The sequence below is a fragment of the Gopherus flavomarginatus genome, chromosome 2 (genome assembly GCF_025201925.1).
Source record: "Gopherus flavomarginatus isolate rGopFla2 chromosome 2, rGopFla2.mat.asm, whole genome shotgun sequence".
Classification (NCBI taxonomy): domain Eukaryota; kingdom Metazoa; phylum Chordata; order Testudines; family Testudinidae; genus Gopherus; species Gopherus flavomarginatus.
Window position 1 is genome coordinate 1,782,411 of NC_066618.1, and position 16,322 is coordinate 1,798,732.

General features: G+C 52.5%; 1 protein-coding gene across 1 annotated transcript; it reads left to right on the forward strand.

Moving 5' to 3' along the window:
* Positions 1–4,805: 4,805 nt before the first annotated feature.
* Positions 4,806–16,092, forward strand: LOC127045865 (zinc finger protein 135-like). The gene is made up of 4 exons (XM_050942624.1): positions 4,806–4,937; positions 7,197–7,317; positions 11,144–11,257; positions 13,172–16,092. The coding sequence occupies exons 1-4, from the start codon at positions 4,914–4,916 to the stop codon at positions 14,536–14,538; spliced, it is 1,626 nt and encodes a 541-aa protein (XP_050798581.1). The 5' UTR covers positions 4,806–4,913; the 3' UTR covers positions 14,539–16,092.
* The last annotated feature ends 230 nt before the right edge of the window (positions 16,093–16,322 follow it).

The following is a 16,322-nucleotide window of genomic DNA, read 5'->3' on the forward strand; positions in this document are numbered from 1 at the left end:
CAGCTGGCTGGTCAGGGCCCATTCATTCCCCTCACTACTTGTTTCAAAGGTCAGAGCTGTCAATCATGGCTCTGAAGCAGGTTGATCCTAGGCCTGTGCGAATGAGGTGACTGTGTCTAAGAATAGAAAGGTGTGTTAGAGGAGAGGCAGCGTAAAGGCCGGCTGCCAGCCGGCAGATTTGGAGAAGAAGATTTAGATTGGAGAGAGAGAGAGAGAGATCACTCTCTATTGTGAATTCTCTACTGCTTAGTTCCCTCTAGTATCCAGTCTCAAAAATCTTAAAAAACCTTTTTAAAATCCGCTGGCTGTGAGATTTCTTTGTAGAATTGTTTCCAAGTGAATAGTGTGGCACCATGACATTCTCCTCAGTCAAAAACGTTACTTAAGGTTAGCATGAAAAATAAATACAAAAAAGAAATGTCTACTTTCTACAATAGTACATCACAAGCCAAGGGCCCCCACCTATGATTTCCAGCCCTCAACCTGCTGTCATTTCAGTGCATAGGGTTCTGAAGGAAATGCCAGGCACTATATATGTCACATGGCCCTTTTAAGAACAGTCATAGCAAGCCTCAAAAGATACTCCCCCTCATGAACTGCTATAGAAAAATCAAGCAGAGCACAACCTACAAGAAACACTTAATATTGATATTCTGACCCAAAGGACTGAACTGTTGTACACTTTTTTCACACCTTTTAAAATGGAAATCCTGGTGCGATGGCACTCCCACCCCTCCATAATATAGCTGTGCCACATCAGGATCAGGGGGAGAGCTAATGGGGCAAATTGAGTTCATTTGGTCAACAGGTTTCTCAGATACAGCCCATCCCAATAAAGAGCGGATTTGAAGAGTCAACCTGCTCTTAAATCCTCAGGACAAGGAGACTGTCCTACAAACTGGCATGCTGCAAAATGGAGTGCACAGAGTTTGTGCTGAAAATCTGGGGTCGGTTGAGGGCAAGTTAGATGTTTTCAAATCACCAGGGCCCTGATGAAAAGCATCCTAGAATACTCACGGAGAGACTGAGGAGATATCTGAGCCATAAGCAATTATCTTTGAAAAGTCATGGAAGACGGGAGACATTCCAGAAGACTGGAAAAGGGTAAATCTTGTGCCCATCTATAAAAAGGGAAATAAGGACAACCCAGGGAATTACAGATCCGTCAGCTTAACTTCTGTACCCCGAAAGATAATGGAGCAAATAATTAAGCAATCCATTTGCAAACACCTAGAAGATAATAAGGTGATAGGTAACAGTCAGCACGGATTTGTCAAGAACAAATCATGTCAAACCAACCTGATAGCTTTCTGTGACAGGGTAACAAGCCTTGTGGATGGGGGGAAGCGATAGACTTGGTATATCTTGACTTCTCTGCACTGGCTGTGCTAAAGACAAAGTACCGTTCAAGATTGGAAGTGGAGGACAACCTCAGATTGTCAGTTTCAAAAATTTCCCCACAAACTGATAAGCTGTCCACAAGAAATGGGCCCACCTTTCACATTAAGTTTCTGTACATTTGAAACTTACAGGTGTATGCAATTTAATTAAAGTTCTATTAAGGTCTCTCTTATGTTTATGAGTAGGCTATCAAACATGCTTTTGGATGTGTCTATTTTTGTCTGGATTGGGACGCGTGACCAAAAATTGTAACTCAAAAGGGGCGGGGCTCAGCTCAAAAAGCTTGAAAATCACTATTCTAGTGCATCCGACGAAGTGGGTATTCACTCACGAAAGCTCATGCTCCAAAATGTCTGTTAGTCTATAAGGTGCCACAGGATTCTTTGCTTCTTTCACTATTCTAGAGTGTATTAACAGGAGTGTCATAAGTAAGACAAAAAAGAGGATTGTCCCACTCTAATTGGCACTAGTGAAGCCTCAATTGGGTTTTTGGGTACCACACTTCAAGAACAAGCCCACTGCTTTGCAATGTTCACCTGAAGATTCTTTATGTCTTCGCTGCTGCCTGGCCACCACACTGCCTGGTTGGCCCATTCACGGCATTTCGTTAATTCTCGATGTCCTTCCTGCAGGAGGTTTAGGATTTCTCCTCTCATTTTGTGGCCACACACAGCGCCAGCTAACGACTGAACAGTACCATAGAGTGTAGCATCCCATCCCACACCCTGAGCCAGCCCTCCTAAGGGGCAGTTTCACTCCACGTCACTGGGCACTGGCTGATCTTTGCTAGGGGCTGCCTATGCACCTGCAGAAAAATGCAGGGATGTGACAGCCATCTTGGCTAAGGGCAAGAAATGTCTTCAGTCCCACAAAGTCATAGATACAGTGGACATTGGGAATGAGGGGAGAAATTCTTTGTTTAAATAAATTCAGTTCCTGCCCCCCTCACATGATTACCAGCTCCCCTTCCCATCTGGCTCATTTTCACAGGCTTCTTCTGCCCCTGCTGTTCCCCTGCATCCCCCCTCTCCCCCCAATCCATTGTAACCCCTTTCAGTTTTCTCCTGCTTCTGACAACCGTCTGCAGCCTCCCTTCACCCCCACGCTTTGCTGAGGACTTGCTTACCCACAGAGCCCAGGGGTGGCCATCTTCCCAGAGGCTGGGCTGGCTTCAGGTCCACAGGAAAGAGTAGAAAGAAATGGTCGCCATTGTACTCTGGTCAGCCTCACTTCGTGTCCATTTCATACTCCCCAAATAAACACGCCGTGCCCTGTTGGAATGAGATCGGGAAGGAGCTGAGAAGCTTGGCTGGAAGGGGGCAGCGTTCCTTTAGCTGCGTCTTGGCTACACGGGATCCTGGGGTCTGTGGCACCTCATTTCAAAGGGTTGTGGCACACAGAGATCACGAAGGGCGAACTGTGGCACGTGGCTGCAGAAAGGTTCCTGGGCAGTCAGCCCGGCGCTCGGAAACAAATGATCACCCAAGCCACTGCCAAAGGGCAGCGAGAAGCACTTCTCCCTGGGCTGCTGCTTCGGACTGGATGTGGCAGAGAAGAAGAACCAAAAGAGCTAGTGGGGGGCACATGGCCGGGCAACTGCTGAGATGCAGGCGGCCGGGACACGGGACAGGCAGAAATCCCCCTGTCCTGCTCGGGCGGCGAGGCCTTTACCCCAGACACAGTTTTCCTTTTGTTTAATAATCGGATTATTAATTCCCCCAGTCACCAGCTGCTGGAGTGGGGGCTGGCTGACAGCCTCCTTTGGCAAAGCCTCCGCCCTTGGGAGTTAGGCACCTTGGTCCTTCTGAAAACCTCACTCCGTGCCAAGCCTGAACTTGCTTAACCCCCTGGCCCTTTGTTGCTGATCAGCAGTGGTGGTGGTGGTGTGAGAGTGTGTGTTTTATTTATTCAATGGTCTATTTAGGAGTCACACTTCAGGTTAATGAGAGGAGATCGCACCCACCCCAACTCCAAGCTGGGACCCAATTGGTCCCACCAGCAGGACACATGGGAAATGCGAGGTGGGGCCTGAGGAATTAATACAGGGGGTATCACTTCATTCTGCCCCACAGACCTGGCAGAACAGGAACCAAAGGCGGATAATGAACTGGGAAGAAGGCTGCTTTTGAGGGGGCAGGTCACCTTCCCTGTAGGGCCTGGGCACGAGGAGACTATAGCGACCCATAGCTGGACAGTCACTGAGCCCTTGGCAGGAGACGTCCGTGGGAGGAGGTGAGTGTGTGAGACGGATGGGGGCTGAGTGGGGAGAATACAGCGAATAAATGCTCAGCTATAGTATCGCCAAATCCAAACATCCAACAATCATGAGTCAGGGCACCCAAAATCACAAGATTGGCTTGAAAATCATGAGATATTCAAGCTAATAAATCTGTGGTTCTTTGTACTTGTCTTTGGGGCCACGTTTCCAGGCTTTTCTCCGCAGCCATGAGGGCTTGACACTTGTTAAACAATCAAAGCTGAGGTTTTCATGTACTCACTGGGCTCCAGGAGCTGGGGCTTTCAGAACAAGCACCAAATATTGCTAGACTAGTGGTAAAATCACAAGAATTGGCAGAGTGGATCCATGCAAATGTACCACAGCAGTCGGTGAGGGGTGGAGCTGGGAGGTGACACCTTGCCCCGGTCCCTGGGGGCCAGAGGTCCATTCTCAGCGATCCCATAGGCCTCAGCACATCAAGCTGGGAAAGTCTGAAAGCCAGCACACACTCACATAGCCAGTGCCCTGCCGCAGGAATGGGCAGGTGCGTCTACACTGCACAACACACCTGCAAAAGCGGGTCTCAGAGCCTGGCTCGTCAGACTCAGCCTGGCGGGGCTGGCACTACAGCTACAAAGAGCCCTGCAGACACTCCCGCTGGGGCTCTGAGCCTGCAGGAGCAGGGCGGAGTTCAGAGCCCGAGCGGGGACGTCTACACAGCTCGCTCAGTGCAGCAGCACAAGCCCGACTGCAGACCTGGGCTCTGAGATTCGGAGCCATGGGGCGGGAAGGGGGGGTTGCAGCACAGACAGCACCCCCCCATGCCCCCCGGGGTATGTCTGCACAGCACAGTGAAACCGGGCTTGCGGACTCAGTGTTTGGAAGCCTGGCTGGAGCGTCCACACTGACCCGGGCGGGGCTCCCGCCCTGCTGCCAGGTCTGGATGGCAGGAGGCAGAGCTCCCGGCTCGGGCCAGCGGCTTGAGCTGCGTCCACACGGCAGCAGGGCAAGGCTTGGCCCCGGCTCAGCGGGACACGGGCTCCCCCCACCCCTGGCTTTTGCCCTGCGCCCCCGCGCCGGGTCTCGGAGCTGTCAATCAGGCGGGACTACATCTCCCACAATGCCCCGGGAGGCGGGGGGCTGGCTGGCTGCGGAGCATCTCGGCCCGGCCGGCCGGGCGCTACAATCAGCCGGGCGGGGAGCGCAGCCCGCGGGCCGACCGGCGCCCTGCTCAGCCTGGCCCCGATCCCTGCGCCCCGCCAGCCCTGGGGCCAAGGGGCCGGAGGCCCGGGGGATGGCCGCAGCGGGCTCTGCTCAGGTAGGGTGCTGGCCCCCGGGCGGCGCTGGGAGCGGGGGGACCTGGCCCCATGGGCCCCCGGGGGACGCTGCCCGCTGGAGGAAGCAGCCCCATAGCAGGATCCTGGGCTGGGTGCTGGGGTGGGGAGTAAACAGGGAGCTCCCCCTGCAGCCGGGGCAGAGACAGGACCTGTAGCCCCACGGAACAAGGCTGGCCCTAGACACACAAGGTTGGCCGGGGGTCTCTGCTCTCCAGGGCCCAGAGGGGGCAGTGGGCAAACAGCCCGGGGGGCAGGGTATCTGCTTTGCCAGGGCCTAGACACAGGCCAGGAGAATGACTGCAGTGGGGCAGGGCTCTCCGCCGGGCCCAGGGGGACGTTGTGGTGACTGGGGGCTCTCTGCCCATATATAGCCCCGGGATGGGGGGCTCTCGCTTCTCACACCTCCCTATATATTGACAGGGGCTGCAGGGAAGGGGGCTCTCTGGGTAGCAGATAGGCCCGGGATGGGAGGGTCTCTGCTCTGCCCCAGTGTGTGGCGGTTCTGTTCCCCCCAGTGTGGGTGTCTTAGGATGGCTTGAATACAAAGCTTTGCTCCCTAGCAGAGGCCCCCGTGTGACTGGGCTGCTGAAGGCGGCTCTGCCCGCAGGGAGCAGGGCACTGTAGGATGGCACAGGAATTCCTACCTTGCTCTTGCCAGCCTGGCTCAGCAGAGCGTGCCCAGGGGGCTGGAACAATGTGTGTAGTGGGGCAGCTGAGAGCCATTGGACCAAACTGTAAACCTTGCATGTGATGGAAACCAGATCCAGCCAGGGCCCAGGGTGCAGCAGGATCCCTAGATCCAGCACCTATGAGTGTGCAGCTCTTTACTCCTATCCCTTGTCTCCGCTCTCCCCTGGCGCCTGCATTCGCCGCTTTTCCAGGACATGTTGCTTGGGAGACAGGGAAGATGGTTTAGGTGCAGGATTTTCTGCTCCTGAAACCTGGCGTCTGCCCTGGTCACAAGTGAACTGAGTGAGGTGTCCCAGGCAGGCACCTGGCGGATGTTTGCCCTCGTTCTAAGACCACCTCCCGGGGACATGGTAACAGACGTCTCTGGTCAGGAGAGGCCATACCAGTCCGGCTGCGCCACGTAGAATAAATTGCATCACTCCTGTCCCCATTATTCCTGGTGCTCCTTGCTAATTCCTTATGTTCACAAGAGTTAAAATTGCCTCTAAAAATAACAGCTGAGAAAGGTGGGGGCGGTTCGGCAGCCTGGTGAGGACAGGCTGCTTTTGGGAAGTCATTTTAAAATGTGACTCACTCTCCTTGAAGGACACCCGGGACCCGCGAGGGCTGCTTGTGCAGCGTGACTGATTCCTGGCCAGGTGGTGCAGGGCCAGCGTGGAGCGTGTCTGACAGCTCAGTGTCCAGATCGAGAGTCCAATCTGGTTCTAGCTCATGTTGGGTTTTGCAGGCTGCTCCTTGAATTGTTCTCGGTGCTGTCAGAAACCACTGAGCTGCTGGCCTGAAAAGAACCTTTTAATAGACAAGGCGTGTTTAAAACATACTGTCCTGCGTGACCAGATCGTGCTCCTGCCCCTCTCCCCCATATCAGGGGCTGCGAGGTTTGCAGCGCTGTGCGTGTCTGTCCTCGCCCCAGTGTGATCCCTTCGTCCTGCTTCTAGCTATCCTTGTATTCCTGCTCTTTCCCTTGGTCAGCCCACGACTCCGGTGATTCAGGGTCGTTCCCCTTCCCCTACCCTTGTCCCTTTGACCTGGATCATTCCATAGCCTCCAACCCAGGAGGGCTGAACCCCGGCCCAGTGAGGTGCGCAATGCAGAGGGGCTATCTAGCCTGACGTTACTGTGCAGGCTGATGCTTTCTCTCACTTGCCCATTCTTGTCTTAGCCCTTGATTTGCAGGATTACGGGATGCGTTTCAGTCTCTCAACCAACCCCAGTTCCCCCCCCCCCAAGACTGAAGGGCCCATCACGCATCAGGAGCTAGTTACTGCCCCTGTGTCTTGCTGCAGATTCAAAGCAGAGAGATTTACTGAAATAACCAGCAAGCAGTTTTGTTTTATCCTTTTCCCAGCAGCCCCGCTGCACTCACCTCCTTGCTGTCAGTTCTCACGTAATGCTGTTCCTGGCAGACAGGCCTGGTGAGGAGCAGGGAGCACACTGCGTGGCACTAGGCCAAGGGGTTTTGCCCATATCTGGATCCTACTGCAGTCCCCAGTGTAGGCTCTGGCTATCCGTGCAGCACAAGAGGGTGAGCCGGGCGGCTTGTGTTGCAGGTGGCGTTCGAGGACGTGGCGGTCTATTTCTCCCTGGAGGAGTGGACGGCGTTAGCGGAATGGCAGAGGGAGCTGTACCGGGACGTGATGAGGGACAATTACGAGCTGGTCACCTCGCTGGGTGAGGATCCCTTTCGCCCTTCTCCCAGGAGCTGGGCCATTCTTATCTAGAGGCCTCAATATGGAGTTAGGCATCTAACTTCAGGCTCCTAAGCTTGAAAATTTGGCTCATATACAACCCTGTCATTGAAGATTCACAGCACCCCGTGAGCATGTGGTGCACTCCACGGACATACCATGAGACACAGTCCCTGACATTAGACAAGGTCAAACATGGGACAGTGGATGGGGTAAGGAGCCCTATAGAGGAAAGATTTCTGCAGCAAGAAGACTGAGAAATGGCACTAGAGACCGAGAGCTGGAGCAGGAGAGGTGTGTAGGGGCAGCGGGACAGAAGACACAGACTCACAGACTCATAGGTCAGAAGGGACCAATATGATCATCTAGTCTGACCTCCCGCACAAGGCAGGCCACAGAACCCCACCCATCCAATTTTATAACAACCCCTAACCCAGGACCGAGTTATTGAAATCCTCAAAATTGGTTTGAAGACCTCAAGCTGCAGAGAATCCACCAGCAAGCGACCCGTGCCCCACGCTGCAGGGGAAGGCGAAAAACCTCCAGGGCCCCTGCCAATCTGCCCTGGAGGAAAATTCCTTCCCGACCCCAAATATGGCGATCAGCTAAACCCTGAGCATGTGGGCAAGACTCACCAGCCAGCACCCAAGAAGGAATTCTCTGCAGTAACTCAGTTCCCATCCCATCCAACATCTCCCCGCAGACCATTGAGCAGACCTATCTGGTGGTAATCCAAGATCAATTGCCCAAATTAACGATCCTATCATAACATCCCCTCCATATACTTATCAAGCTTTGTCTTAAAGCCAGAAAAGTCTTTTGCCCCTACTACTTCCCTCGGAAGGCTGTTCCAGAACTTCACTCCCCTAATGGTTAGAAACCTTCGTCTAATTTCAAGTCTAAACTTCCTAATATCCAGTTTATACCCATTCGTCCTCGTGCCTACATTAGTACTAAACTTAAATAATTCCTCTCCCTCCCTAACATTAACCCCCCTGATATATTTATATAGAGCAAGCATATGCCCCCGCAGCCTTTTGGCCAGGCTAAACAAGCCAAGCTCTTTGAGTCTCCTTTCATAAGGCAGGTTTTCCATTCCTCGGATCATCCTAGTAGCCCGTCTCTGAACCTGTTCCAGTTTGAATTCATCCTTCTTGAACATGGGACACCAGAACTGCACACAGTATTCCAGATGGGGTCTCACCAGCGCCTTATATAACGGTACTAACACCTCCTTATCCTTGCAGGAAATACCCCGCCTGATGCATCCCAAAATCGCATTTGCTTTTTTAACAGCCGTATCACATTGGCGACTCATAGTCATCCTGCTATCAACCAGTACCCCAAGGTCCTTCTCCTCCTCCGTCACTTCCAACTGATGCGCCCCCAACGTATATCCAAAATTCTTATTATTAATTCCTAAGTGCATGACCTTGCACTTTTCACTATTGTATTTCATCCTATTTCTATTACTCCAGTTTACAAGGTGGTTCAGATCTTCCTGAATAGTATCCCTGTCCTTCTCCGTGTTAGCAATACCCCCCAGCTTCGTGTCATCCGCAAACTTTATTAGCACATTCCCGCTCTTTGTGCCAAGGTCAGTAATAAAAAGGTTAAATAAGATCGGTCCCAAAACCGATCCTTGAGGGACTCCACTAGTAACCTCCTTCCAGCCTGACAGTTCACCCTTCAATACGACCCGCTGGAGTCTCCCCTTTAACCAGTTCCTTATCCACCTTACAACTTTCATATTCATCCCCATCTTTTCCAATTTAACTAACAGTTCCCCATGCGGAACCGTGTCGAACGCCTTAGTGAAATCTAGGTAAATTATATCTACCGCATTTCCTTTATCTAAGTAATCCGTCACCTTCTCAAAGAAGGAGATCAGATTGGTTTGACACGATCTACCTTTAGTAAATCCGTGTTGCAATTCGTCCCAATTACCATTGACCTCTATGTCCTTAACTACTTTCTCCCTTAAAATTTTTTCCAAGACCTTACCTACTACAGACGTCAAGCTAACAGGCCTATAATTACCCGGATCCCTTTTATTCCCTTTCTTAAAAATAGGAACTACATTAGCAATCCTCCAGTCATACGGCACAACCCCCGAGTTTATCGATTGCTTAAAAATTCTCGCTAATGGGCTCGCAATTTCATGCGCCAGTTCCTTTAATATCCTCGGATGGAGATTGTCCGGGCCCTCCGACTTCGTCCCATTGAGCTGTTCAAGTACGGCCTCTACCTCAGTTGCGGTAATATCCACTTCCATATCCTCATTCCCGTTTATCATCCCTCCATCATCGCTAGATTCCTCACTAGTCTTATTAAAAACTGAGGCAAAGTACTTGTTTAGATGTTGGGCCATGCCTAGGTTATCCTTAACCTCCATTCCATCCTCAGTGTATAGCGATCCCACTTCTTCTTTCTTTGTTTTCTTCTTATTTATGTGGCTGTAGAACCTTTTACTATTGGTTTTGATTCCCTTTGCAAGGTCCAGTTCAATGCGGCTTTTAGCCTTCCTCACTTTATCCCTACATGTTCTGACCTCAGCAAGGTAGCTTTCCTTACTGATCCTGCCTTCCTTCCACTCCCTGTAAGCTTTCTGCTTTTGTCTAATCCCCTCTCTGAGTTGCTTGCTCATCCAGTTTGGCCTACAACTCCTGCCCATGGTTTTTTTCCCCTTTCTTGGGATGCAGGCTTCCGACAGTCTCTGCAGCTGCGACTTAAAGTAATTCCAGGCCTCCTCCGCATTTAAATCCACTAATTCCTCCGTCCAATCCACTTCCCTAACTAATTTCCTTAACTCTTTAAAATTAGCCCTCGAGAAGTCGAAAACCCTAATCCCGGATCTATATTTGTTTATCCTTCCATCTAGTTTGAACTGAATCAGCTCATGATCACTCGAACCAAGGTTGTCCCCTACCACCATTTCTTCTACAAGGTCCTCACTGCTCACCAACACCAAATCTAAAATGGCATCCCCTCTCGTAGGTACTTCAACTACTTGATGAAGAAATCCATCCGCTATCACATCCAGAAAAATCTGACCCCTATTATTCTTGCAAGCACTCGTCCTCCAGTCTATATCCGGGAAGTTGAAGTCCCCCATAATCACACATTTCCCCTTTGTGTTTACTTCATTAAAGACATTAAAGAGGTCTCTATCCATATCCCAATCAGATCCCGGCAGTCTATAGCACACCCCAAGCACTATCTCAGGGGAAGCTCTAGTTGCTTTTTTACCCAGTGTGATTTTTGCCCAGACAGACTCTGTCTTATCCATTCCATCGCTTCGTATTTCGCTACAGTTAATTTCATCATTGATGTACAAGGCTACTCCACCACCTTTGCCTTTCTTCCTGTCTTTTCTAAACAGCACATAGCCTTCAATACCCGTGCTCCAGTCATGAGTACTATTCCACCAGGTTTCGGTTAACCCTATAATATCCGGTTTCACTTCCTGCACTAGTAACTCCAGTTCCTCCATCTTGTTACCTAGGCTCCTCGCATTAGTGTACAGACATTTTAATTTTCAGCGTTTGGCGTCAGTGACATTCTTTCCCCCGTCGTGCAGAGACCTTCTACCACCAGCATCACCCGTTACTCTGGTCAGAAGTGGGCCAGATAGATGGAGGGAGCAGTAAGGACAGAGGAGCGTGAAAGGTGCATGTGCCAGGAATTCGGAGTAGCTAGAGCTGAGCGAGGGATAGTACCTGTGACGATGAGGATGGAGGAGCCTTCTTCCAGACTCTAATTACATGAATATAAACATGCGACTTTACTGTTCTCTGTCCCTGGAACAGGGTGGCCCGCTGTCAAACCAGAGATCATATGTAAAATTGAGCAAGAAGAGGAGCCATGTGTTGGAGACCCTCCGCATCCCAGAGAGTGGGGGACCCCCCAAAGCTTCTGGCCAGGTGAGTAGTGGGGGGGAATCCCAAAGGATGGGGAGCTAGACCGGTGTGGGCAAACGTTTTGGCCCAAGGGCCACATCGGGATTGCGCAACTGTATGGAGGGCTAGGTAGGAAAGGCTGTGCCTCCCCAAACAGCCTGGCCCCTGCCTCCATCCTCCTCTCCCACTGCTTGCCCCCTGACTGCCCCCTTCAGATTCCCCAACCCATCCAACCCCCCTGCTCCTTGACCCCTGACCACCCCTTCCCAGGACCCCACCCCCCATCCAGCCCCCCTGCTCCTTGACCCCTGACCTCCCCTTCCCAGGACCCCACCCCCCATCCAGCCCCCCTGCTCCTTGACCCCTGACCTCCCCTTCCCAGGACCCCACCCCCCATCCACCCCCCTGCTCCTTGACCCCTGACCACCCCTTCCCAGGACCCCACCCCCCATCCAGCCCCCCTGCTCCTTGACCCCTGACCTCCCCTTCCCAGGACCCCACCCCCCATCCAGCCCCCCTGCTCCTTGACCCCTGACTGCCCCCTCCCGGGACCCCTGCCCCCTACTCAGCCCCCCTGCCTCTTGTCCCCTGACTGCCCTGACCCCTATCCACACCCCTGCCCTCTGACACCGCCCCCCCAGGACTCCCACCCCCTCCTGGGACCACCTGCCTCTAACTTCCCCCCAGGATCTCACCCCCTTATCCAACCCCCCCTGCTCCCTGTCCCCTGACTGCCCTCCCAACCCCTATCCACCTCCCCGCCCCCTGACAGGCCCCCGAGGACTCTCATTCCCAACCCTCCCTGTTCCCCATCCCCTGTCCACCCCCCCAGAACCTCTGCCCCATCCAACCACCCCCTTGTCCCTGACTTCCCCCCCCCCAGGATCCCCTGCTCCCTTACCCAACGCCCCCTGCTCCCCACTCCCTTACCAGCAGCAGGAGCTCGCAGCCATGACACACAGCCAGAGCCAGCTTCGCTCCCCACACAGCCCAGCGGGAGCAGGGGGCCAGAGCGCGGCCCGCGCGGTGGCTGCGTGGGAGGGGGGGCAGCGGGGGAGGGGCCGGGGACTAGGTTCCCCAGCCGGGAGCTCAGGGGCCAGACAGGATGGTCCGGGGCCGGATGTGGCCCCTGGGCCGTTGTTTGCACACATCTGAGCTAGACAGAGAAGAGTTGGACATTCGAAGGGTGGCCTAATGGACAGGGCGTTGGACTGAGAGTAACATTCCTTACAGGCAGTGAGGGCTCCTGAAGCCTGCGCGTATCGGAAGAGCGTCCCTAGCTCTGTTCGTGTGTAGCCAGAATTCCTCCATGGCTGGTGCCAATCGTGACTTCCCAACAGGACTCGTTAACTCATAGCCTGAGTCCCTCCCTCTCCTGCACTGAGAAAGTTACTGGCTTACAATGCCACTCCAGAGTTTGCGTTCCTGTGAGCTCACGTTCTGCACTGGGGAGGGTGGGGTCAGAACCTAGGCTGAATAAAATAGAAACATGGCTGGCAGGAATCCCCAGTTTATAATCCTGATGGCCTCTGCAGGCTGGGCATAGTGGCCAAAATGTGCTTTCTTAGGCCAGAATAGCTCTGCTGACGTCACTGGGCTGCACCAGTATGACTGACAGCAGAATCTGTGTCTCGGCGGGGGTTATATTTCAGGTCACCGTCATGGGAGCGAGACCTGTTTAAGTGAATGCAGCTGGCTTCCACTGGCTAGTTCTTGGGCAGTAGAAACTTGGATGTGATGGAAATGTCTCTGTAATTTGTGGGAAGAGAGGGGATTTTTCCAATAGCAGAACTTCCCAGCAGATTCATTCACAGATTCTCACTGGGAACCTGTTGAGATTCCCTCTGGGATGGGGGGTCTTGCTGAATGGGCAGTTTTTTTCCATCCTCAGCACCTGAAATACTATCTGGACTCTTCCCTCTGTCTTCTTTCTACTAGATGATGGAATCAGGATTAAAAAGGAGGAGCAGGAGGAAGACACAGAGACCCTGGAACCGCCCAGTGTGTTCCCGGGAAAGTTGGAGGAAGGGAGCAGCCCACCGCAGTGTGTGAAGAAGAGCGGCCTGACTCGAAGCAAATCCCGCCAGAAGCTGCAAAGCCAGGTGGCGAGTGCTCAGGACAAACCCTCACGGCCTCCTCCCCAAAAAGCCTCACTAAAGAAGATTCCCCCGACGTGTCCGGAGTGCGACAAAAGCTTCAAGAGTAACACGGCCCTGACCATCCACGAAAGGAGTCACACGGGGGAGCGGCCCTTTAAATGCCCCGAGTGCGGGAAGGGTTTCCCATCCAAGGGGGACCTGAAGAGACATCAGAAAACCCACGTGGGAAAGAAGGATGCTGCCCCCGAGAGAGGGAGGAGCCTTTCTGAGAAGCTGCAGCTCCTCAGGCACCAGAGAAGCCCTCAGGCACCCAAGAGGCCGTACACGTGCGCTCAGTGTGGGAAGAGCTTTAACAAGAGCAGAGACCTCAGAAAGCACCAGCGCACCCACACGGCAGAGAGGCCGTTCCTGTGCCCGCAGTGCGGGAGCAGCTTCCGCCTCAAGCAGATCCTCGTGTCTCACCAGAAAGTGCACAGGGGAGTGAAGCCGTTCCAGTGCTCAGCCTGCGGGAAGAACTTCAGCCAGAAGCACCATCTGATCAGCCACCAGCGCACCCACACCGGGGAGAAGCCCTTCTCCTGCGCCCAGTGTGGACACAGGTTCAGCCAGAAGCACCATCTGATCAGCCACCAGCGCATCCACACGGGGGAGCGGCCTTTTGCCTGCCCCGAGTGCGGGAAGAGCTTCAAGGACAAGAAAACCCTCATCATCCATGAGCGGATCCACACAGGTGAGAGGCCCTACAAGTGCAACGAGTGCGGGAAGACCTGCAGCCAGAAGCAGCACCTGAAAAGCCACCAGAGGGTGCACAGGGGCAAGAGGCCCCATGGCAAAGGGGAGGAAGGCCTGGAGGATGACATGGGTTTCTGCCGCCAGAAGGTCCCGGCAGAGGAGAAGCCGTATCAGTGTGCGAAATGCGAGAAACGGTTCCGGGACGAGCGGATAATGCTGACACACCAGAGAACTCACACTGAGCAGGCGCTGCCGAAGAGCACCAGGACAGGTGCCAGTCGGAGCCCACAGGCCCTGGTCCAGCAAGCGCCCTTCACCGGCACCCCGCAGTGCAGGGCAAACATTAGCCAGAAGCCACCTCTTAGAGCCCACCAGGGAACCCCGGCTGGAAAGAGACCTTTTGTGTGCAATGAGTGTGGGAAGAGGTTCATGCAGCGCAAACGCCTTGTGCTACATCAGAGGAGCCACACGTGAGATAGAATCATTTGTGTGGGTAGAACGTGGCAAACACTATGTTTGGGAGCTGGGAGCTGACAAGATGCAGGAGTGAAAGACTGTGAGCTGTAGATTAGGCAGAACTGCTTCTGTGAGAGAACGTGTCTTCAGAGGCCAACAGAAAAGCCTCCTTGGAAGCTACCTTCCAACCTGGGTGTGCAAAAGTGATGTTTGTGACACACACACTCAACTCTCCAGGCCCATCCTTGATGTGGGACCTTGTGTAAAAACAGCTGACGTGTCAGTCTCCTCTCCAGAGTACAAATTTTCTACAAGCAACTCGATTGGTCTCCTAAATATATACGTTGTTTGGCTGCCTAGTAAATACACTAAAATATCTTTACCAAAATATAAATAAGTGCCCCATTGCGTATGCTAGCTTTCTAATTACACTAGAACCGTGCTGCTTTGCACAAGTGTCTGTGAAAATTGCTGAATCTTGCAAATGAGACGCTCAGCATATAATCAAAGAGCAAGGCCGCTGCCTTGTAATGGACACTGTTCATTTATTCAGGCACGGCGTTTGTTTGTTTATGCTATAGTCTATTAGGAAGTGTTCTGCGGTGTACTTTGTGGAAGTGAGGAAGTCTGAGTAATATGCAAACTCACTACACCACTCCATCAGACCTTGGCAGAAAATTGTGGGCAAGCTGTCTTCCTTTCATTTGTTTAGTGATGTAATTAGCAATGGTCTGCTGTGTCTGCTTTGATTTTATCCTTCCTGTATGTCTCCTGTATAAATCACAGACCATTTTAAATTAGCAAGTATTAGCACTAAGATGCTATTCGTAGTCACATGCACGTCCCTATGGAATGATGCAGCATGCTGGATAAAATCCATGTTAATACTCGCACAAAAGGGGGGTAGATTTTTCTCTCTAATCAATACTATAAAAGCCTCTAAAAATGGCAGATACTGTCTGAGGCGCATGCCAACCCTGGGCAATCCTGCACTTCTCCTTCCACCTGGCACACTGCCCCTGCCCATCCATATCTCTCTTGTGCCCTGAACTCAAGAGTCTGGTGTGTCCATCTCCTGTCCTTATTTCTCCCGCCAGTTTCCTATCGCCATACAGCAGTGGATTCTCTATGCTGCTCCAGAGTTGGATCCCTTGAGGGATAATCCAGTCCCACTGATTTGACTTGAATAGGAGTCAGATTGGGCCCGTTGGGTGTGGGTGTGAGATCCTAGGGTAACCACCATCTCCTTGTGACTGTGGAGGTGCCACCCGAGGCTGGACTGACAGCTGATGTCGCTGCTTCTCCAGTGTTTGTTACAAGAGAGTTAATCTGTGGATTTTACCCATAGAGCCCATCACCTCGACCAGTGATACTCAGACTGCAGCTCGCAAGCCACAAGTGGCTCTTTACTGGGTCTCCTGTGGCTCTTTGCAGCGTGTGATATTAAAATGCCGTGTGATTGAATTGTTAACTGATCAGGATGCTTTTACATTGTAATTAACCAATTCAGTTATCAGCTTGCTCTAAGTTAGTAACTTGTTTGCTGTGAGAATAATTACATATAAAACCAAGTATTTCCCCTGTCGGTCACGCTGCTGGGGCTTTTGGGGCACGTTGATTGTTAATTTTGGCTTCTGAACCACTAAGTTCCGAGGATCGCTGGCCTAGACACTTCAGTCCGTCTGCTGCAGGTGTTTCTGGTGTGCAGGATTTGTGGTGGCTTCTTGCCTGGGCCCTTGCGGGTTTGATAATCAGCTGGTTGCTGTGAGGAGATGTAGATACAAAATGCAGGTTGGGTGAAG